Raw genomic sequence first — 24,686 nt, 5'->3', positions numbered from 1 at the left:
TGCCTGCGGTGAGTGAGTGAAAGGCCCTCACAATCAGCTTCATCGCTGGAGATTCCAATGATCCTAAAAGCCTTTGTTTCTACAGTGTGAAGCCGAGCTAGGTGTGAGGCAGGAGCACCGGCCCAGAGGGGGGAACAGTATTCCATTGAGCTGCGAATGAAAGCCTTGTATGTGGTGAGGAGCTCAGGATTTCGCATGACGGAGGATGCCCAGGAGGACTGACTTCAGAGGCAGATAGTGACACCCAAAAGCTTGAGTGACAGAACTTATTTGAGAGGATTGTTGAGAAAATCGATGGAAGGGTTTTCCAGACAGTCTTTTCGGAGAGACAAAGTGAGAGTGTAAGATTTGTCAGGATTGAAAGCCATGCTCCACTTGTTTGACCAGCTTGTTATTATTGTCCAGGTTGCAGAAAGTGAAGTGGCTGAAGACTACCGATCTGAGGGATATGAGGTATGGAGCGGCAAAGAGTGGAGTCATCAGCAAAGAGATAGAGAGGATTTTCCAGAGAGTCGGAGAGATCATTGATGAAGACCAGAAAAAGCACAGGGCCCATAACACAGCCTTGGGAAACTCCAGCCTGAACAGGAAGAGGAGATGAGAGAATTCTATTCATGATTCAGATCCTAAATGTTGTTGACTGCTTTCCTGCCATTGTGTCAGAAAGTTGCTACTCCATGGCCTATACATTATGGAACAGATATGCCATCAGTTAAATTTTTGCCAGGACATTGTGACTTCACTGCTTTTCTGTTGGCCATTTTAAATGGTTCTTAATGTGTATCCAATTGTTTCTTTAACTGAAAATGTGAATTTTTCCAAATCATTTTATGCCAGCTATGAAAGTTCTTATAACTTAAAACCTGCAAAGGTCCTTAAGTCACAGTTTGAAATTCCTGTGCAGCCTTGCCCACTAAGTACTAATATTTTCTGGTTTAGGGCATGACTCCGCTGATGTACGCTTGTGGCTGTGGTGACGAGGCTATGGTGCAAATGCTCTTGGAGGCTGGATCTGATGTCAATGTATCGGTGAGGATTTTTTTACTGAGATTTTTTAAAATCAGCCTCAAGCTGCTGTTACTATTTATTTATGCTTCACTTACAATGTTTTTTGACCCACTTTCAGGGTAGAGAGTAATCCCCTCAAATATTGAATTTACCTTTGTTAAAATAAATAAATAAAGGATTTCTCTGCAATTAGAGGGTAAATGATATGTATTAAAAAAATATATAAAATAACCACATTTAGAGGCCATTTTTCCCCGCAAAGCAGGGGTTGGCCTTTTTCGAGGACCGTGGTTGTTGTTGTTTTTTCGGTCCCCCTTTTTGAAGCAATGTTTTACAGCCGGATGCCCTTCCTGACGCCTGTGGTGACGGTAAATCATATGTATTGCAATAACTTATTAAAATGCATATGAGAGGAGATTGTTTTGAACCTGAATGAAAGTAATCATCATAAAAACGAGATTAAGTATGTTTGTTGTGCAATCTAAATGGCTCATTGAGGAGCAATGAAGGACAACCACATTATGTATCGTGGCATTAGCAAAGGTCATGAGGAGTCCAGGCTGAGCTGTTTTCCACTCCATCTGTTACTCTGGTGACGAGCTCTCAGACCCTTCGGCCATACAGGTCGTCCAAAGCTTAAGGCATATATTAGGGATTTCAAAGCAATCAACTTGGTCTCTTCCTTTGTCCATTTCATCATTATGGTTTAGTGGCTTTCATCTGGATTTGCATCCTACATATTTTGCAGAATGAAAATGGAACCTTTGCATTGTTGTCCAGCCCACATCAGGAAATATATTTGCATACACATATCATGGAATGACAATAGTTTGTTTGTGTGCTTGATATGAAATTTGGATTTCGAAAGGCAATTTGAAGGATGATTGCAGGGATGATTCATCGACGGCTTGCTTTCATAAAGGCATAAATTTTTTGCAGTAGAGTGTACATGAAGGATAAAAAAAAGATGAACAAGTAAATTGGATCAAGATGCGAAGGTGGCATAAATTTGAATTCGCTTAAATTACATCCTGTGACGCTATTGCCAAGAGATGAATTGCAAAATTGAAATGCGCCAAAAAGAAAGCAATCAAACCTGGCATCCAGTATACATAAGTAGATATACAGAAGAATAAACAGAATAGGAGAGCACGTACAGCACAGGACATAAATATGTAGAATATGTACTAATGTAGCAATAATGAAGACATCTTCATATTCCATGTGCTAGGGAGGGATTGGCTAAATTTAGAAAAGGAGGGGAAGAAGGAAGTATAGGGGAGAGAATTGCAGGAGTTGGAGAGTTTGTGGAGATAAGATAAAGGAAGTTGTGATTGCAGAAGAGTAAGTAAGGGGAAGGTGAGAAGAAATGAATTGGAAATGTGTAAGAGATAGGTGTGGTCGAAGATTCTGCCACCTTGCATATACAATATGTATATGACTCCAAAGGTAGCTTCGAGGTTTGCACAATCCCCTTTGAGCTGTCTATCCTGGGTTTGAATCTCAGGCCAGCTATAAACCATCATCCTGGTGTTTCACATGCAAGGCGAAATGTCAATGTAGGGGTCGTCACTAGGATAGATGTTAGGCCAGAGGAGCAATCTGATAGCACTAGTGACTAGCCATTGGTTGAAGTTAAAGATCCGTCGGTGTCTTTCTGGAAGAGTAGGCAAGCAATGGGCCAGTACCATGAACAAGCTCCAATTTTTTTTTCTCTGACTGCTGAAAAAGCAATGGCAAACTACCCAGCATAACCCTAGCCAAGAGACTGCTTAGGCAGAATCTGTAAAAAGTATGTTACGATGATGATGATGATGATGATGATGATGAAGATGATGATGATGATGATGATGATGATGATGATGATGGTGATGATGATGGGATAACTCATAATGCAGCATGTCGTGCATGATTATATGAAGCTAAAAACAAACATGTCGACCCATATGGCTGTGGTTGATTTTTCACAAAGTCAGAGGTGACGAATGATTGTGTTTCTGTTGTCGTGAGTGATGCCAAAATGGTAGGCACAAATAAGTAGATATACAGAAGAAATGGTAGGCACAAAAATTTATAATCTTCAGCCTTTGATGTTTCATGATTCACTTTGAAAATCTGCTTATTAACAATAATAAATAAGTTATTTGGGTTTTCTGGTGAAGTTCGCACAAATACCAGCTTGGCCGAAGAAGAATTTAAAAAAAATTAATGTTTGTCATTCTCGTGATTGTTTCATCTGCACAGGTGCCTAGCGACATGCAACGGTTCCCATTTGTGCATCCTGAAACACGTCATTGGACGGCCATTTCCTTCGCTGTGTTGTCGGGCCATATTTCGGTGGTGCAGGTAAGATATGGAAATGCCTGCAGGTGGTGATTATTGATTTGTGAGATGTGATGAACAAATTCCTTTTTAATTCGTTTTGGTTGTTGGTTGAGGCTTGCTTTATTATTTGTGATCAGAGACAGGATACATTATGTTTTACACTTTTCTCAGCTACAAAACGCTTCAGGTAAAATGAATAGAGGGTGGGTGTGCTATTGCTCTCATAATTAGCCAGAAGGCCCACATGGAGCAAATAAATAAGGTTTCTTCCTGTTATAAAACAGGTCACATGGTCAATCCAATACATGATCCAATACCTGATACCAGTCATAGTACTTTTGTGAAAATTACCATTAGATTATTTTAAAGTCTTCGCTCCACTCCGTTCCCCAAATATTTCCTCCAACTTCTTCCTCTTGTAATTTGACTCTTCGACAACTCACTTGCTCTCAATCTTCTCTTCAACATTGTGTCTTCTCTCCTTTTTATTCATTTTATTATCTTCATTTTTACCATGCCTTCTTCTTGTTTACACTATCGCACCAAATTGGTTCTGAGTTGCTCCATGTGTGTTTCTGGTTTGTGAGTTCATCCCTCCAGCGCAACAAAGCTAAGTTTCCCAGATAAGATGCTTTGTGTTTTACCGTTTTATTTTCATTCCTGTGTTTTGGTCATGTTTTCTGAAAATTATCTGTGCCAAACCGTGCCTTGTTATTATGTTGAATTGTCGAATTTGTGTCCCTGGTAAAGTCCACATAGCTAATCATGCAGGGCTGGGCCAGTCATATTGTTGCTTCTGCCTCCATTTTTGACTGCATGTGTTTTGTTTTCACTCCTTCTCCAGATTTCTGATCCTTCAGCTTAATCTTGTTTTCCCTCCTCACTCCAAAATAATTAAAAACAAAAAAACGCTTCTTCACTCTCAAAAAAAAAAAGATTTTTTATTTATTTATTTATCTGCTGTACACAGTTATTCCTTCACTCCCTATCCCTTGTCCTTTTCAATATCCCCAAACTAAATATTCACTGAATAAAACATTTCTTCCTTTAAAAACCCTGAATAGCATTAAAAAGAATATATATATATATATATATATATATATATATATATATATATTGTTACGGACACGACTTAGATGTTGCTTGACCGAGCGGAATGGCCGCCGTGTTCGCACAAGTTACCCGATTACACTCGAACGTTGGCCGAATCGCGCTATGCTAAATCAATGAAGGAAAGGACACAACGGCTGGGTTAAATGACACGACACCAGGGGTACAGTTCTCAAGACCTCCGGAGGAGGATATAATATTGGGTATGCAGAACGTTTAGATTACACGGAACAAGAGGTACAGCACAGAAAGGTGGGCACTTATACACGGTCTTATCTTAGCCCCGACAGACCACAGACAAACGGGACAAGACTGACTCACACAGGGATTGATGGCAAGGAAGGGCAGGTAGTCGATGGCTCAAGGTGCACCTTGGCTCAGGGGCAGAATCGACTCGGTCCGGTCCAGAGATGCGGGAGGTATCTCTCAGCGCTAGGAGGTGGCATCCTTTCTTCTTCATAGCTGAGGCGCATCTGACGTCACCTCCGTCTTCCTGCGCATGTCCAGCGGGGAGTGACACGCCCTCGGCTCGTTAGCTCCGCCCCAGATGGAATCGGTCCGCCGCTTCTTATTGGGTGCGGGGGGTTACCGGGCTCCGCCCTTGACGAGGAGCTGACAGTGAGCCCCTGTGTGGTAACCCCGTCAGAGCACATGGTCAATGGCGGCTAACCAAGCCGGAGTGAGGACGCGCACTCCCCGCGCCGCTGTTGTTGTTGTTGGTGTTGTTGTTTCATGGGGAAGAGATGCGGGGAGGTATTGGGAGGTCCTAAACTTACTAATGGTGCCATACAATCACATTCTGGTGCAACGAAGAGTCAGAATTAATGGAAACGAGTCCTTAACTGACATAGACTAAGAATAACTAGCAAGATGTCCTATAGTTGTCTACGTGAGATGCGGTGAACCTGGGCACGACATTTAATGGGGGAAAAAGGGGAAGGTCGGGGCTACAGAGTGTTGTTTACAGACAATGGGACTAGGGAATGGGGGATTGGGGATAGTTGGGGAGTATTGGGGAAATAGGGGAATATTTACAAGCGGATATGGATGGAGGCCAAATCCCATATCCGCAACAATATATATATATATATATAATCGTTAGATTAAATAAGACGCGGACGTAGCTTCAGGACGTCGATCTTTAATTGTCGACAAGCTTTCGACCAACAAAGGTCTTCTTCTGAGTCAGCCCCAAGTTCAACGGAATACGGAAAGACTTCCGATGAACTTGGGGCTGACTCAGAAGAAGACCGTTGTTGGTCGAAAGCTTGTCGACAATTAAAGATCGACGTCCTGAAGCTACGTCCGCGTCTTATTTAATCTAACGATTATTTATTCAATACAAATGAGACGCCCTGCTCGTACTTTGGAGTTTCTACTATTTCTTACAGTTTTATATATATATATATATATATATATATATATATATATATATATATATATGTATATATATTTATTTATTTATATATATATATATATATATATATATATATATATATACTACTGTGTTCAAAAAGTATCCGACCTTTATTTTTCGTGCGTAAAAAAAAAGAAGCTAGGGAGGCGTTGATTGGTGCACGTATGTAGGCGATCCTAATGCGCACGCGTGAATTTTTTCCCACCTGCAGAAGCTGTCATTCGACGGCAGACCGCCGATGAGTGAGGACATGTAAGTGAGCGCCGTCGGATTTTCGTTTTTGACAAAATGACGGAAAAACCTGAACAACGCTACTGCATCAAATTTTGTGTAAAGCTTGGCGATTCCCAAGTGGAAACGATCCGCAAGATTCAACACTGTTCATTCCATTATGAAGGAGGATTTGGGCTTCAGGAGAATCTCAGCGAAGTTCGTACCAAAGCTGATAACGATTGAGCAGAAGCAACTCCATTTGGAGATCGCACAGGACATGCTGGAGACTGTGAACAGCGATCCCAGCTTCCTCAACACAGTGATCACTGGCGATGAGTCCTGGGTTTATGGGTACGACCCAGAAACCAAGTTGCAGTCATCACAATGGAAGCATCCAACATCCCCGAGGCCAAAAAAAGCAAGGCAGGTCCGCAGCAATGTCAGTCATGCTGACCGTCTTCTTCGACTCCAGAGAAGACATCATGCGGAATGCGACGGACCAGCTGCGCGCCATCCCAAAAGAGGCGTTCCAGCGCTGCTTCCGACAGTGGCAGAACCGTTGGGAGAAGTGTCTGGCAGCCCAAGGGGACTACTTTGAACGAGATTATTATAAAAAAATTTTTATCTGGATGCGATTATCTTTTATGAACAAAGGTCGGATACTTTTTGAACACACTACGTATATATATATGTAGTCGGCATGTAGGAAAGGCATGTAGGAAAATGTTCGGAGAACGCTTGTATTCGGAAGAGGGTCAGAAAGCAGTATTCAGGATTGCAAAGCAGATAGCGAAAGAGAGGTGTGATGTGATGGGGGTGAGTTGCTTGAAGGATGAAGTGAGACAAATCGTTGTCGACCCAGATGGAATTAAAGGAAGATGGAAAAGATATATGGAAATGCTGTTGAATACAAAGAATGAATGGGATGGCAACATAGAGAGTAACCCAGTTTTAGGAACGGCAGAGAAGATAACTGAGAAGGAAGTTGAGGAAGCGATAAAAGCAATGAAGGGTAGAAAAGCGGGAGGGCCGAAGGGAGTTGTGGGAGATATGTTGAAGGCAGCAGGAAGTTGGGGTGTGAAGAGAATGACAGAGATCTGTAATCTGGTGGTGAAAGAAGGCCGCATTCCAGTGGATTGGGAACTGAGTACCCTCGTCCCTCTATACAAGGGGAAAGGTGACCCTCTGGAGTGTGGCTCGTACCGAGCGATAAAGTTATTGGAGCATGGAATGAAGGTATTGGAAAGGGTGTTGGAGAGGAGGATAAGGAAGAAAGTGAAGATCGACGAAATGCAGTTTGGATTCATGCCAGGAAGAGGAACAACAGACGCGCTTTTCATTGTGAGGCAGTTGCAGGAGAAGTACATGGAGAAGAGGAAGAAGTTGTTTCTTGGGTTTGTTGATCTGGAGAAAGCATTCGATCGGGTTCCACGCAAAGTATTGACATGGGCATTGAGGAAGTTAGGAGTGGAGGAATGGTTGATCAGAGTAGTGATGGCAATGTACAAAAGAGCGCGCACAGCTGTAAGGACGAAGGACAGGAACAGTGGTGAGTTTGAGGTGAAGGTGGGAGTGCATCAGGGGTCGATACTAAGTCCACTACTATTTGTAGCTGTGATGGAGGTGCTGGCTCAGAACGTAAAGGAGGGTTTACCGTGGGAGTTGTTTTATGCAGATGATCTGGTGTTGATTGCGGAAAGTATGGATGGACTGAAGGAAAAGATGAACACGTGGAAGGAATGTATGGAGACAAAAGGTCTGAAGGTGAATATCGGAAATACTAAGGTGATGGCAAGTGGTAAAGCATGTGGTGAGGTGGAAAGAACTGGGAAGTGGCCCTGTGCTGTGTGTAGGAAGGGTGTCGGAGTGAACTCCATTCAGTGTACAATGTGCGCTGAGTGGGTTCATCAAAAATGTAGTGGTCTGAGAGGGTCATTAACCAGTGTGGCAGCTACATTCAAATGTAAGGTGTGCACAGAGGGAGCTGCAGATGGAGGAAATGTTGAGTTGGATCTTGGAGACGGCGTGAAGCTGGAAGGTGTGAAAACATTTTGCTACCTCGGAGACATGCTGAATGGAGAAGGTGGATCAGACTCGGCAACGGTTGCTTGAGTGAGATGTGCACGGAAGAAGTTTCGGGAATTGAGTGGCGTGCTGATGATGAGGTGAGTGTCGTTGATGCTGAAGGGAAAGGTGTATGCTGCATGTGTGAGACGTGTTATGATTTATGGGAGCGAGACATGAGTAATGAACATAGAGCAGCAACGAAGGTTGGAAAGGGTGGAAATGCGAATGGTTCGACGGATGTGCGGAGTATTGTTGAGAGAGAGGAAGACAAATGATGAATTGCGAAAGATGATGGGAATAGAGCCTGTGATTGATGCTGTGAAGAGGAACAGGTTGAGATGGTTTGGTCATGTGTTGAGGAAGGATTAAAGTGACTGGTTGAGAAGAGTGATGGAAATGAATGTAGAAGGAAGTAGAAGATGGGGAAGACCGAGAAAGACTTGGCTAAAGATGGTGGAAGAAGAAATGCGGGCAAGGGGGTTAACAAGGAGAGATGAAGAAAATAGGGAAAAATGGAGAAGATTGTCATGGGGACCGTAAGGCTAACCCCCGCTCTCGCAGGCAAAATGGCCTTAAAATGCATGTTGTTGTGTTGTACCCCCAACCCCCTGGTCACGGTGTACCTCCGAGCCCCGAGAGGAGTCACGGCAGAAAAATGTGTTTTTCTGTATGTCAAAGATCAATGGTGAAGCCACACCAATTGTTAACAACAAACAAATATTGTATTAAGATCACACAAGAATAACAGTACAACAATAATATTGTTGCGCAACCGCGATTAGCACCACAGTTGCGGATGGCCGATTGCGAGGCTTTACACTCCCGAGGTGAAAACTCAATGGCGGATTCCAAATCAACACAAAGTTAAACGCGCGGAATGGCGGACACAGCAAGCTCCGCAGCCTTATCTATTAAAATCAACACCCAGGAGACTGCGTTCAGATATATACAGAAAATAATATAAGGATTTATTATTGAAAAGTAATAACAGTGAAAAAAAGCAATCGCCGGTAATACTAATAACTCTAATAAGCCTAAATTGGGATCCCACGCACAACAGATTCCAAACACGATACGAGGGAGATGAATACGAAAATAACACGTCTTTTAGTTTTATGCAAAGTGTATTCGCGGGTACGGCCTTATCTCGTCCTTGTCGTCTTGGTGGCCGCCGTCCAACACCCGGCTCCTTTCATCCTGCGGCATGCCTCGCTCCAAGTTCCACGGCCCGAGCACCACCAGGCCTCGTCGGTTCAACGGCACACCCACACCACGAGCTCCCTTGCTCCAAAGGTCCCACGCAGGGCTGCACAAAGCAAACGACTCCACTTGACTCGACTCTCTGCGGGAGTGCTGGCGCGGGAGTGCTGGCAGCCAACTGCCAAGTGCCAGCTGCAAACTCCTCAGTGCCAACTCTCAGTGCCAACTCTCAGTGCCAACTCTCCGTGCCAATAAAAAGCCTCCCAACTCGCCGGCTCGCCCAGGTCACGCCCTCTGCGGCATCACTCCACTCTCCCGTCCCCGACCCCCGCGGTCCTTGTGTTATAACACGTGCCAGGCGAGGTTTGTAGGCCTTGGAGGTGTAAACGGTGGCGGCCAATTGTGGCGGTGGTTTTGGCCTGGTTTCCTGTCCGTTTGTTCCGAAGTCATTGTCAGGGAAAGGAATTATTTAATGTTGCGCTAAGGACCTAACTAATGTTTATGTGGTTTGGAGTGCCATAATGGACAAAGGTTTGACTACTAGGTGAAACTCACAGGGGCGTTACCTTTAATCCCTCACTATTTAACACCCGAATCTCCAGGTAGATCCACAATCATACATATTACCCCGACAAACGCCTGAACATCAAGAACTTATTACATGTAGAGTCCCTGTCACGACAGTCGAATACCTACCTATCAGATCTACCTCGCTCTAGATGTTGCGCTACCAAAATTCATAACACAGCCGCCCCCCTGGAACCGTAGCTCCTGCAAGGTTCACCGCAGGCGCTACCATTCCAGCCTTAACACTTTCTGTCACATACTTAATTAACCTATGAAATAAATCAGGAAGGGCTGTGGGAAGTGAGTCGGACTACCTACCTACACTTCCTTAACATGCTAAACCCCTTAACCATCATGCAAGTATGTACATTGATCTTCATTCCATCGCTCCTGTGGAGGGAGGAAACAAACAACACGCAACACTAACTTAACCACAAAACTTAACCATAACCAGAAAATTCCAAAAACTCTATAAACATTTGTACCGACCCCAATCTACAGACCGCGTCCCCCGGTGGATGCCACAAGACACAACCTTACCTGCGGGGCCATCCCCAATGCATCCCCCTAAATTTCCACGGGCCCTGTCCAGATGTTACAGGTGAGTGACATGGCTCGGTGGATTTCGCCCACCTTCGTACAACACAACCCCTTAACCACTCATTCTCATTCCATAGGTCATCAAGGCATTTCAAAAATCAATAAGGTTCTTCTCAATACACCCCCCCTGCAGGACCATGGCATTGATGTCATTCGCATGTGTGTGCATTCCTCAACTAGGCAGCGGGGAGGTACCGCACAAAAAGATGGTGGGGGCGCATCAGGGTGTGGTGCCCGCAGTCCCAAAAACAAGTCAACCGACTTACAAGTTCATTGCCCCCCCCCCCCTTTACCTCTTGGCCCCGTGACAGCCCAACAGCCCCTTTCCGCCGTTACCTCGCCGGTGAGGGTCTCCACACACACCAGGCTCCTTTGCCTCCTGCTTCCGCGCAGCAACACGGTTCGCCGGGGGACTTCCTCACCCCGCGGCACCCAACCAGACCCTCCACCGACGAGCTCCAATTTCCAGTTACCACCGGCTGCCAGGGGTAATTGCCGCAGAGGGGGGCCCGCAGGCATTGCTCCTCAGAGCTTGCTCTGTACCTGCGGACACACACACCTTCCCCACCCACAAGACCCCAAAACACACTTCCTCCCCCGCTGCCATTCAATTCTCCACACAACTCAGCACAATTCAGTACAATTCTTGGTGTAAAAGGTGTTACAAGGCTTGCCATGGCCTGCCAATGTGAAATCCCATTCACAGTTCGAATCATTGAATCCTTACACATTTCCATTAGCACATTTCCAAAAAGCACAATTATCACCCTTCATTATCTCCAATAATCATCACTCACTCTCCAGGTTCCACTCTCACAACCACATCAAAACACAGAACCACAACACAAAAACATACGCCACCCACAAGACACTGTGTGGCTCCCATTCCATCCCCTCACCGGCCATGTCATCACTCTCACCCGCCTCCCAACTCCAAATTACATGTCCCCAATTTCCAAAGCAAGTCCTGAAGCCTGGGACAGTACTCCTCAAAACACTCACCTCAAGTGCAGGTAGTTGAAGGTTGGTCGGTCCAAGAGTGTCATCCACCCTCAAAATCCCAAAATTTCACATTGGGCCTACCAAATACTCCCAAATTTCTCTTTTGTCCCCACTACACTGGCAGGTATGTGGATCCGCATCCAACGTGATCCTCGCTACACAACTACCTGTGGCCACGACAGCTCTGCACCTCTACCGTGCAAGGGTCACCGGGGCAAGGTGAGCAGTCAAAACGCCAACATGGCCCATGAGTGTCCATAAGGGCGCGACCCACCATCCATCCTTCGGCCCCCCTGCGAGGAACACAGCTGCAGCAGCCCCAGCTGGCCAATGTGGTGAGCACTTGCTGCCACAACACACACTACCGCACACACAACCTCGGCCCTGGGGGGCACGGTCGCAGTGCGTGGCATCCCTACAGCCACGTCCCCTGCACCTCCCCATCATCCCCCAGTCCGACTACAGAACTGCAGCCCCCCAGTGCTCACCCACACTTGACCACACCAAGGTCCAGTCAACAGCCATGCTCCACCAGGAGACCCACCCAGAAGACATGGTCCACACACCTCGGACACGCACAGCACCACGTTGACCCTCAGGCTACACAACTACATCCCCATCATCCCGCGTCCCAAATATCAGCACAGTTGCCCCCGCAACCAGTTGAAAGCTGTGTCTTGCTACCCTATTAATTTCGTCACAGCCTCCAACACTTTGGTCTGCACACCTGGATCAATAATGGCGTCACTGTACAGTGTCAATCATGACATTTCAAAATCCACCCTTAAATTTGCATCTAACCCACAGATTACCCATGCCAACCATTTGTCACATTTCACTAACCTCACCAAAGAAGGATGCTTTGCCATACACATGCCAGCCGAGCATGGCCCATATGCTCGGCTCGTTACACATCTCCCGATTCACATCCCCATGGCTCTCTTCCCAACCCGAGAGTCCATAAATCATAACGGAGCATCTGTGGAAGGTCACTCACACCATCACGTTCCACAGATGCCCCAATGGTTGTCCGGCAGGCTATCTCCATCCCTGTCCATTCGGTTTGACCCGCGTCCATCGACCAACACGGCATGGCAGGTCATCACATGCCAGTTGTCCCAAAGTCTCAGGGAGGGGGTGTCAGGTCGCATGCCCGGGTGATCACTACATCAGGCCCAAGCTGGCCATCTGCGGTGCCACCACCAAAGCGCGACCCACAACACCTCCCCCTAGTGGTCCTCAATAAATGCCAACCCAGGCTTGAGAAACCACCTCGGACCCCTCTGGAGGTCTTAACCCCCACCAGGGTCCAGTGACCCTGTCGGCCCGAGCCACTCACCCGGACGACGCCCCGACGGACAAGGGACGCCACACTCCACCAGACTCCCCGTGGGACCCAGGTCGTACCTCGACACCCAAGGCTGGACCCCACGTCCAAATCTCGCCATCACAGCCCCCCAGCTGGCTGGCATACCCAAATTTTGAAAGGGGCAACTTTTGCCCGAGGCCATCACCCATGACCTCTCCATGTCCAGATCCCGCAGCCCGGGGACCAATCCCAACCATGGCTGCTCCAAATCAAGTTCCCATTGTAATTTTATTTTAAATTTTATTTTACAAATTTTCATTCCCACTGCCAAAACGCAGCTGCAGGGAACAACCTCTACCACCGGTTGTTCTGCCCCTCCCTGCAGTTGATCCAAATTCCCTACAGGGACCAAATCTCCAGAAGCTCTATCTCCCGATCCTCCAAGATCCAAATCCAGCCCGGAGCCAACACACTCCCCCAAATGGTTGTCCAATTTTGGAGCCTCTGTTTCCAAATAGCAGTGTACGGTGAGCGTCCCCTCGGTCATTCCAACCACCTCCTTGGACCAACTCACCTCTTCCCCCAGACTCCTTTGGGCCTGGACAAGCTCTACCTCCATGGGACTGTCACAGGTCTCCAGCCGTTGGATCGAATCATCCTCATCCTCATCATTTCCACAAATCATTCCTGGCCCCGCCAGGCTTTGATAAATATCCCCAATAAATACCTGGTCCGGCTCCATTGCACGGACCCCCAAAAACTCTACCCCCTCTTGCTCCGCACCACCGCCCTGGTGCTGCACAATTCCAAATTCATCCCCCGGTTGGGGAGTTGTGACATCCACACGGTCCCGATAAACAACCAGGCCAGAATGTGGGAAACATTCCCCATTACAACTCTCACATTCCAAATTTCCTTCCAATTTTTCATTCCTCTCTTTCATTTGTTCATTCACTTTTCCCTCCAATCCCTCAATTTTGCTGTCCATCCCTTTGATCTGTTCTTTCAAACCCTCCTCTAATCTACCCATTTGCCCCTCCATGTTTTTTGTTTGGGCATTAATTTTGTTCTCCAATTGCTCGTTCTGAGCATTCATTTCCCCTTTCAATCCATTAATTTGGTCACTCATGTCCTTCAGTCCTTCCCTCCATTCCTTCCCCTGCGACTCCATTTTATTTTCCATCCCTTCAATTTGTTCCTCCAATCGATCACTCATTCCCTTCATTCCTTCCCTACATTCCTTCCCCTGCGACTCCATTTTATTTTCCATCCCTTCAATTTGTTCCTCCAATCGATCACTCATTCCCTTCATTCCTTCCCTACATTCCTTCCCCTGGGACTCCATTTTTCTTTCCATTCCTCCAATCTCCTTACTCATTTTATTTTCCAGCCCGTCAATTTTTCTCATTTATTCCCCGAATTTCTGCAAGGTTTCGCTCACCCTGTGCGTTCATGTCTCCCATATTTTTTTTAATGTTATTTTCCATCCCTTCCATTTTTCGAAGCAATTGACCCAACATCTGGTCGGTTGTCGGGGCCGTTCCTACTGCTCCCGACTCCCCGGTGGGGGAGGGGGATAAGTTGGTGCTCAGGACGGGGGAGGTTCCAAGGCTCACCTCGACATCTAATTCCCCTATTTCCGGCTCACTCCCGACGCTGACGGAGGCCTCGCTGCGTACCTCCATTTCGTCCATCTCCGACATCCGCCTTCCGGAAGATTGTTTCCCGCGCGCGTATTTCTTTTAATTCCAGTAACACAATTTAAATTTGACGAAGACGCGATATCGCGCTCCGTATGCCCAATTGATTATTAAATTTCTCCGCCTCGACTATAAAAATTTTGCGTTCGAACGTCGGGCGCAATGCACGCCCGACCGTGTCGATGTCTCCTCGCAGACAAAAAAAATTGTCCGACGGGTTCGAATCCCACTCCTGACACCACTTGTTGCGCAACCGCGATTAACACCACAGTTGCGGATGGCCGATTGCGAGGCTTTACACTCCCGAGGCGAAAACTCAATGGCGGATTCCAAATCAACACAAAGTTAAACGCGCAGAATGGCGGACACAGCAAGCTCCGCAGCCTTATCTATTAAAATCAACACCCAGGAGACTGCGTTCAGATATATACAGAAAATAATATAAGGATTTATTATTGAAAAGTAATAACAGTGAAAAAAAGCACGCGCCGGTAATACTAATAACTCTAATAAGCCTAAATTGGGATCCCACGCACAACAGATTCCAAACACAATACGAGGGAGATGAATACGAAAATAACACGTCTTTTAGTTTTATGCAAAGTGTATTCGCGGGTACGGCCTTATCTCGTCCTTGTCGTCTTGGTGGCCGCCGTCCAACACCCGGCTCCTTTCGTCCCGCGGCACGCCTCGCTCCAAGTTCCACGGCCCCGAGCACCACCAGGCCTCGTCGGTTCAACGGCACACCCACACCACGAGCTCCCTTGCTCCAAAGGTCCCACGCAGGGCTGCACAAAACAAACGACTCCACTTGACTCGACTCTCTGCGGGAGTGCTGGCGCGGGAGTGCTGGCAGCCAACTGCCAAGTGCCAGCTGCCAACTCCTCAGTGCCAACTCTCAGTGCCAATAAAAAGCCTCCCAACTCGCCGGTTCGCCCAGGTCACGCCCTCTGCGGCATCACTCCACTCTCCCGTCCCCGACCCCCGCGGTCCTTGTGTTATAACACGTGCCAGGCGAGGTTTGTAGGCCTTGGAGGTGTAAACGGTGGCGGCCAATTGTGGCGGTGGTTTTGGCCTGGTTTCCTGTCCGTTTGTTCCGAAGTCATTGTCAGGGAAAGGAATTATTTAATGTTGCGCTAAGGACCTAACTAATGTTTATGTGGTTTGGAGTGCCATAATGGACAAAGGTTTGACTACTAGGTGAAACTCACAGGGGCGTTACCTTTAATCCCTCACTATTTAACACATGAATCTCCAGGTAGATCCACAATCATACATATTACCCCGACAAACGCCTAAACATCAAGAACTTATTACATGTAGAGTCCCTGTCACGACAGTCGAATACCTACCTATCAGATCTACCTCGCTCTAGATGTTGCTCTACCAAAATTCATAACAATATTAATCAAAAGTACAATCAATATATATCCTACGAAGGTACCATCAGGTTCGTACAATATAACTCACTGTGCTCCAAGTGAGCGGGAAGAAGAAGATTCCAAATGTCTCTAATTCCCGGCTTCAAGCCAAAGTTGATTCCCGCTTCAAGCCAAAGTCGATCCGCTCCAGCGATCGTCAGATCAATGTCCAATCGAGACCAGAATCCCGTTGGGTTGGCAGTTAGTCCTGCTGCCAAAGCTGTGCAAAGGCGCCCTCCAGGCAACTGGGAAATCCAAAGGCGCCCTCCAGGCGACTGGGAAATCACACTCTCAGGTATGGATGTTCCACAGCTCACAGTCAGCGAACCGCAAATTAACCTTCAAAAGCCACGTTGCACACACACACACCAGATATTTCTGAATGCGGTGAAAACGGCTGAAGTGAAGCAAAGAAACCTTGCGCGACTCGCAATTCTCTTCGGAATCGACGGCAAAACCTGACACGCATGTTGATCTGTCACAGCGTTAACAACAGGGGAGGGGGAGAAGGGGGAGGGGGGGTGGGGGAGGAGGGACAGGAGGGGATAGGGGGGGAGGGGAAGGGGGAGGGGGAGGGGGAAAAAGGGAGGGGGTAGGGGGAAGGGAGGGGGAGGATGGAGGGGGAAGGGGGAGGGAAGGGGAGGGCCAGTCAACAATGACGTTGCAGTTCTCATGGTCGGAGAGCAGCACAACAATCGCGACATCGTCCTGCATCTTCGCAACAGCACGAAGCGGCTTTTGGAGACTCACCGATCCTGTGACGCCCTCAAGTACCGGCGTTGCCGGGCGGGGGAAGGGAGACCTGTACATTCCCAACCTGTACATTTGCCCTCTCGACTCAAGCTCACTGGGACAAAAGCCTCGCACAAATTACACCGTGAAGGCCCAATGGCCATGTCTATGCCACAAATCAAGTACGTGAGCGAGTCGGGCGCACTGAATTGAAAATATATAGAACGCTCATACTCCGTGAAAAGTGAAGCCGCCGTGTCGCCATCTTGGTTTGCACGACTCGACCAACTCGCTTCGTGGATCTCGTTTGTTTTGAACGTGTGAATTACGTGTGAACGCGTAACTGTGAGTTTATGGCGGCAAGGAGCATCACGTGATCGCTCTGAGCGAATCAGCGCGCTGCTCTGCCACCTGATCAGATTCCGTGTATAATATTCCTCGCTGAAATGCGCTGAGGTAAATATGAATAAAAAATATGGATCTCGTAAAGATGAAAGAAAAAAAAACCTATGTGGTGTGAATGGCAATGTTCCTCGCTGAAATGTGAAAAAACGCAATCGCTTTTCACTCTGAAATACGTGCGAACGCGTAACTGAGTTAATGGCGGCAAGGAACATCACGTGATTGCTCTGAGCGAATCAGCGCGCTGCTCTGCCACCGGTCAGATTCCGTGCATAATATTTCTCGCTGAAATGCGCTGAGGTAAAAATATGGTAAAAAAATATTATGAAATATTTTTTTTTAGGTCGGCCATGTTCTTCCCAGGCTCAATGGCCATGTCTATGCCAAATATCAAGCACGTGAGCCTCTCCGTTTAGGAGTCTATCGGTAACATTACACACACACAAACTGTGTTTTATATATATAGATAAACGCGAGTTGTCTGTGTGTGTGTCCGCGATTTATTCAGAGATGGCTGAACGGATCTTCATCAAACTTTCAGAGTTTCATCAGTGAGTGCCTGGGAGTGTTTTCGGCAAAAAAAAAAATCGCTCGATAGTGCCGAAGCCTTTTTAAATGAATGACAGTTATATACAAGTACACATTCGCATAAATAAATACAAAACAATTACCAGACATTTGAATGCAAATAAATCGAACAATTCCCGAAGTGTACGAATTTGGTAGTATGGCTTCTTCTTCTTCCTGATTGGCATCACACTTAACTCCACACGTGAGCCACATTCACTCAAACGTGAGCCACATTCACTCAGAAACGTGAGCCACTCCCCTTCCTCTCCTGCCTCCCTCCTCCCCTCCCCTCCCCCCTCTCCCCACTCTTCCCCATCCTTCCCCCTCCTTCCCCCTCCTTCCCTCCTCTCCTTCCCCCCTCTCCTCCCCTTCCCCCCCTCCCCTCTCCCCCCCCCCTCACCTCTACCCTCCCCTCCCCTCTCCCCTCTCCCTTTCCCCCCCCCCTCTTCCTCCCCTTCCCCCTCCTTCTCCCTCACCTCTCCTCCCCTCCTCCCCATTCCCCTCCCCTCCCCCTCCCCCCTCAGTTCCCCTCCCTTCCCCCGCCCGGCAACGCCGGGTACTTCTGCTCGTATTTATATATATTCAAGAAACAGGAAGTAAATTCCTGCGTGGGACTCGTGTCAAAAAAAAATTCTGACGCAACCCGGGACTCAAACCCAGGAACATCATCACTTACGCGGTGACAGCCCACTGAGCTATTGAGTCTCCGGGATATCCTCAGAGATTTCTCACACAAACACTGCGAGCTTTATAATGGCCGATGTCTTACGTGCCTGCTAGGCAGACCCCGGGTGTGAGTGTACGTATGTGTATGTAAGTGTGAAAGTGCATTGAAGATGAACTCATCTAACAATTTAAGAAACAGGAAGTAAATTCCTGCAAGGGGCTGTTGTGAAAAAATTCTGACTCAACCCCAGGGTTGAAATTCATTTTTTCCCTCATCAATCTACACTCAATACCCCATAATGACAAAGAGAAAACAGGATTTCAGAAAGTTTTGCAAATTTATTACTAAGAAAAAACTGAAATATCACATTTACATAAGTATTCAGACCCTTTGCTTTGACACTTGAAATTTAGCTCAGGTGCCTCCCATTTCTCTTGATCATCTTTGAGATGTTTCAACATCTTGATTGGACTCCACCTGTGGTAAATTCAATTGATTGAACATGATTTGAAAAGGCACACACCTGTCTATATAAGGTCTCACAGCTGACAATGCATATCAGAGCAAAAAACTAAGCCATGAGGTCGAAGGAACTGCCTGCAGAGCTCAGAGACAGGATTGTGTCGAGGCGAAGATCTGGGGAAGCCTACAAAAAAAATTCTGCTGCATTGAAGGTTCCCAAGAGCACAGTGGCCTCCATAACTCTTAAATGGAAGAAGTTTGGAACAACCAGGACTCTTCCTAGAGCTGGCCGCCCGGCCAAACTGAGCAATCGGGGGAGAAGGGCCTTGGTAAGAGAGATGACCAAGAACCCGATGGTCACTCTGGCTGAGCTCCAGAGATTCTGTGTGGAGATGGGAGAAATTTCCAGAAGGACAACCATCACTGCAACACTCCACCGATCTGGGCTTTATGGCAGAGTAGCAAGACGGAAGCCTTTCCTCGGTGAAAGATACATGAAAGCCCACAGAATCTTGTTTCTCACAGTCTGAGAGTCCTTTAGGTGCTTTTTTGCAAACTCCAAGAGGAAAAATTGTGCAAGTAATAAAAAACAAAATTTGGATTTTGTTTTTTTTCAAAGAAAAATACCCATCGGACACACACTTCTGGTATGCACCTACTTCAGTAGGTGCATACCAGAAGTTTTGTAGGATTTCACAAAAGTTTGAGGGAGTAGATCATTGACACAACACAACACAACACAGACACTGCACACACACACACACACACACACACACACACACACACACACATATATATATATATATACAAACACGCACAAGTATACATATGTAGTGTTTCAAAAGTTGAGTTGCCCATACTTATGTTATCGTATTAGATAGATAAAAAACATTTGATGAAGAATCTTTTCATTTTTACATTGTGCAAGCATAAATTGTATGCTTAAACTGTTAAAATTTTTACAACGTTTTGCCCCAAAAAATATACCGAAATGTCGAGTAAACTAACCCAATACAAGAACAGAATTCTCAGTAAATCAACTTTTGAAATACCTTGTTTCTATCATTGTGAATTATTTTCCATTTTGGAGCATCCACAGTTGAAAAGGATTTAGCAGTGAATGGGAATATATCATTTAAGCAAATGTTGTAGCAATAACCATAGGAAATAGATTACGGCATTCTCAGATTCATTGCAAATTGTATGATGTACAAGTAATGGTGACATTGTTCAGAAAGGTGTTCCTGCCTCATCTTGAATACTATTTTCAGCTATGGTCACCATTAGAAAGAAAAATATAACTACAATTTAAGGGGCTCCACAGAGGGCTATAATGATGGTTTCCAATTTAGAGAGGTTTATTTATGATGAAAGGCCAAAAAAAGACAGGAATATTCACATTAGAAAAGAGAAGATTATTACATGAACTTTGTGAAATCTTTCGTATAATAAAATGTTCACAGAATATGTTTGAATAAATTGCTTCACGTAGTCAAAGGTGACATAACAAGCAGACGATTTCAAAGCAAAAAGGATCAGGCAAGCAGATAAAAAAAAGAGATATGGGTATTTTGCGAAGAATAAAAGTCTCAACATGAAGCATTCTGCCACAAAGGGTAAATATACCCTGTACCTTGTAATTCAAAGGCATATGTTAATACCTGTCAAAGCAAGATGCATGCATCCTGGGCCCGATGGCTAAAATGCATGGTTGTATAACATATTAATTCTTCCTAACCCTAAGGATCAATTCCTCTTAGAAGGAGCCACTGTTTCCCTACTAAGAAATAGCTGTTTTTAAATAAAAATATGAAAAGAAGTAAAAACATTGTGGCCAAGCTAATCACATGTACTTCTGCCAACAGACCAAAGTACATGGTCATACAAAGTTTGTCAAAATAATATACATGCATCCTGGCCCTTTCTTTTGATTTTTGTATATACAAAGTTAAGGGTCAGGGAAGCATTAGAAAACAGGATGGACCAAAACATAATAGAGAAAGAAATGGGTATGCGGAAGGTGAGGGGAGGGGTAGGAGTACACAGGGGGTGAACAAGCTGAATACAAGGTCAGATACTGAAAGAAGAGGAAAATAAATAGGGGGGGGGGGGGTGAAATAGAAATGCAGCAAAAAAAATGAAAAAGAGCGAGAGAGAAGAAAACCCAATAACTTCGAAAGGAATGGATGGACTTTGGGAGGGTTTATGTGGGTAGAAAAGATCATGCGTGTGTACGGGGGATGAACTGATATGGTTGGTGGTAGGCATGGATGTGTATGGGGGATCACCTGAGATGGTGTTAAACAGCCACCTTGAAGCCCTGGAGGGAATAACAAGATTGAACAGACTGAGGAAGGTGGTTCCTCAGGAGAGAAAATAGGAAAGTGGAGTGGAGGTGAGCAGTGAGGAGGTTTCACCAGAAGTGGGTTACTGGCAGACCTCATGCACCCTTAGGAAACCTGTGGGGGGCAGAGTATGGAAAGAGCAGAGCTTTACAGACGAGGAACGACGCTGTATAAGACAGAGAGGCTTTCACCAAATTACATGCTTCAGACGTCATCACAAAAACAAAAGCAGCTTAAAATTTACATTTTTCCAGAGAACATTGTATGCTGTGCAATATTGTATAACAGGACCCAGATAGCCAACGATGCTGGTCGGGATCTGATGAACTGCAGGTGCAAGGGGTGCAGGGTGCAGCAAGGGTGCAGGTGGTGCGGTGTCTAGCCAGAGATGTGCAGGTGGTGGGGTGTCTAGCCAGAGATGTGCAGGTGGTGGGGTGTCTAACCAGAGATGTGCAGGTGGTGGGGTGTCTAGCCAGAGATGTGCAGGTGGTGGGGTGTCTAGCCAGAGATGTGCAGGTGGTGGGGTGTCTAGCCAGAGATGTGCAGACCTGTTGGCTACCTGAGGTGCAGGTGGTGGGGTGTCTAGCCAGAGATGTGCAGACCTGTTGGCTACCTGAGGACGTGTACAAGGAGGCATACATAGTCAAGCAAGATGCCTCATTTGCATAACACCTCATCACTGATGTCATCGGTGATGTCAGATTAGGTGGACCAATCGACGAGAAGGTGAAGCAGATTAAAAGCCTCGACGAAACCGTATTTAACAAATTCTGAGAGATCTCTTCAGAGATAAAATCACCAAAGCACGACCCTGCAGTCGGCTGGTCTTCACAACACATTCAAGCAAAACCCACCTTTTGTCTATCAATTAATCCAATGCAAAATCTGTGAAAACGATCTCGAATTTAGTGGTTTTCAATGAAAGCAATTTCAGTTTTCCAATAGTTACTGCTTCCCTTTGGGATTTTAATTTCAGGAAAAACCAAATCAGAGCTATGTGCAACAAATTTGATGGAGTCCAAAAATCAATTTCCATTCCACATTAAATACCTGTTACAGCTTCACCTGTTACAGCTTTCCAACATCCAGCATTACCAGCTTTACCTGCTACAGCTTACCAGCATCCAGCATTACCAGCTTTACCTGTTACAGCTTACCAGCATCCAGCATTACCAGCTTTACCTGTTACAGCTTACCAGCATCCAGCATTACCAGCTTTACCTGTTACAGCTTTCCAGCATTACCAGCTTTACCTGTTACAGCTTACCAGCATCCAGCATTACCAGCTTTACCTGTTACAGCTTACCAGCATCCAGCATTACCAGCTTTACCTGTTGCAGCTTACCAGCATCCAGCATTACCAGCTTTACCTGTTACAGCTTACCAGCATCCAGCATTACCAGCTTTACCTGTTACAGCTTACCAGCATCCAGCATCCAGCATTACCAGCTTTACCTGTTACAGCTTACCAGCATCCAGCATTACCAGCTTTACCTGTTGCAGCTTACCAGCATCCAGCATTACCAGCTTTACCTGTTACAGCTTACCAGCATCCAGCTTTACCAGCTTTACCTGTTACAGCTTACCAGCATCCAGCATTACCAGCTTTACCTGTTACAGCTTACCAGCATCCAGCATTACCAGCTTTACCTGTTACAGCTTACCAGCATCCAGCATTACCAGCTTTACCTGTTACAGCTTACCAGCATCCAGCTTTACCAGCTTTACCTGTTACAGCTTACCAGCATCCAGCTTTACCAGCTTTACCTGTTACAGCTTACCAGCATCCAGCATTACCAGCTTTACCCGTTACAGCTTACCAGCATCCAGCATTACCAGCTTTACCTGTTACAGCTTACCAGTATCCAGCATTACCAGCTTTACCTGTTACAGCTTACCAGCATCCAGCATTACCAGCTTTACCTGTTACAGCTTACCAGCATCCAGCATTACCAGCTTTACCTGTTACAGCTTGCCAGCATCCAGCATTACCATCTTTACCTGTTACAGCTTACCAGCATCCAGCTTTACCAGCTTTACCTGTTACAGCTTACCAGCATCCAGCATTGCCAGCTTTACCTGTTACAGCTTACCAGCATCCAGCATTACCAGCTTTACCTGTTACAGCTTACCAGCATCCAGCTTTACCAGCTTTACCTGTTACAGTTTACCAGCATCCAGCTTTACCAGCTTTACCCGTTACAGCTTACCAGCATCCAGCTTTACCTGTTACAGCTTTCCAGCATTACCAGCTTTACCTGTTACAGCTTACCAGCATCCAGCTTTACCAGCTTTACCTGTTACAGCTTACCAGCATCCAGCTTTACCAGCTTTACCTGTTACAGCTTACCAGCATCCAGCATTACCAGCTTTACCTGTTACAGCTTACCAGTATCCAGCATTACCAGCTTTACCTGTTACAGCTTACCAGCATCCAGCTTTACCAGCTTTACCCGTTACAGCTTACCAGCATCCAGCTTTACCTGTTACAGCTTACCAGCATCCAGCATTACCAGCTTTACCTGTTACAGCTTACCAGCATCCAGCTTTACCAGCTTTACCTGTTACAGCTTACCAGCATCCAGCATTACCAGCTTTACCTGTTACAGCTTACCAGTATCCAGCATTACCAGCTTTACCTGTTACAGCTTACCAGCATCCAGCTTTACCAGCTTTACCTGTTACAGCTTACCAGCATCCAGCATTACCAGCTTTACCTGTTACAGCTTACCAGCATCCAGCTTTACCTGCTTTACCTGTTACAGCTTACCAGCATCCAGCTTTACCAGCTTTACCTGTTACAGCTTACCAGCATCCAGCTTTACCAGCTTTACCTGTTACAGCTTACCAGCATCCAGCATTACCAGCTTTACCTGTTACAGCTTACCAGTATCCAGCATTACCAGCTTTACCTGTTACAGCTTACCAGCATCCAGCTTTACCAGCTTTACCCGTTACAGCTTACCAGCATCCAGCTTTACCTGTTACAGCTTACCAGCATCCAGCATTACCAGCTTTACCTGTTACAGCTTACCAGCATCCAGCTTTACCAGCTTTACCTGTTACAGCTTACCAGCATCCAGCTTTACCAGCTTTACCTGTTACAGCTTACCAGCATCCAGCATTACCAGGTTTACCTGTTACAGCTTACCAGCATCCAGCATTACCAGCTTTACCTGTTACAGCTTACCAGCATCCAGCTTTACCAGCTTTACCTGTTACAGCTTACCAGCATCCAGCATTACCAGCTTTACCTGTTACAGCTTACCAGCATCCAGCATTACCAGCTTTACCTGTTACAGCTTACCAGTATCCAGCATTACCAGCTTTACCTGTTACAGCTTACCAGCATCCAGCTTTACCAGCTTTACCTGTTGCAGCTTACCAGCATCCAGCATTACCAGCTTTACCTGTTACAGCTTACCAGCATCCAGCTTTACCAGCTTTACCTGTTACAGCTTACCAGCATCCAGCTTTACCAGCTTTACCCGTTACAGCTTACCAGCATCCAGCATTACCAGCTTTACCTGTTACAGCTTACCAGCATCCAGCTTTACCAGCTTTACCTG

The 24,686-nt window shown here is 46.2% G+C and overlaps 1 protein-coding gene across 6 annotated transcripts in view; it reads left to right on the top strand.

Moving 5' to 3' along the window:
* Positions 1-24,686, top strand: part of ABTB2 (ankyrin repeat and BTB domain containing 2) — a 324,845-nt gene that overhangs the window by 239,258 nt on the left and 60,901 nt on the right. For all 6 annotated transcript variants that reach the window (XM_068110153.2, XM_078774524.1, XM_078774521.1 and 3 more), the window contains 2 exons: positions 940-1,029; positions 3,253-3,354. In XM_068110153.2, the coding sequence (XP_067966254.1) occupies positions 940-1,029; positions 3,253-3,354 (192 nt within the window). The remainder of the gene's footprint in view (positions 1-939; positions 1,030-3,252; positions 3,355-24,686) is intronic.

Source organism: Myxine glutinosa, chromosome 3 (assembly GCF_964187855.1).
Source record: "Myxine glutinosa chromosome 3, kmMyxGlut1.1, whole genome shotgun sequence".
In the NCBI taxonomy this organism is placed as follows: domain Eukaryota; kingdom Metazoa; phylum Chordata; class Myxini; order Myxiniformes; family Myxinidae; genus Myxine; species Myxine glutinosa.
The sequence above is the reverse complement of the archived record's forward strand: the minus strand, read 5'-3'. Positions and strand labels throughout refer to the sequence as shown.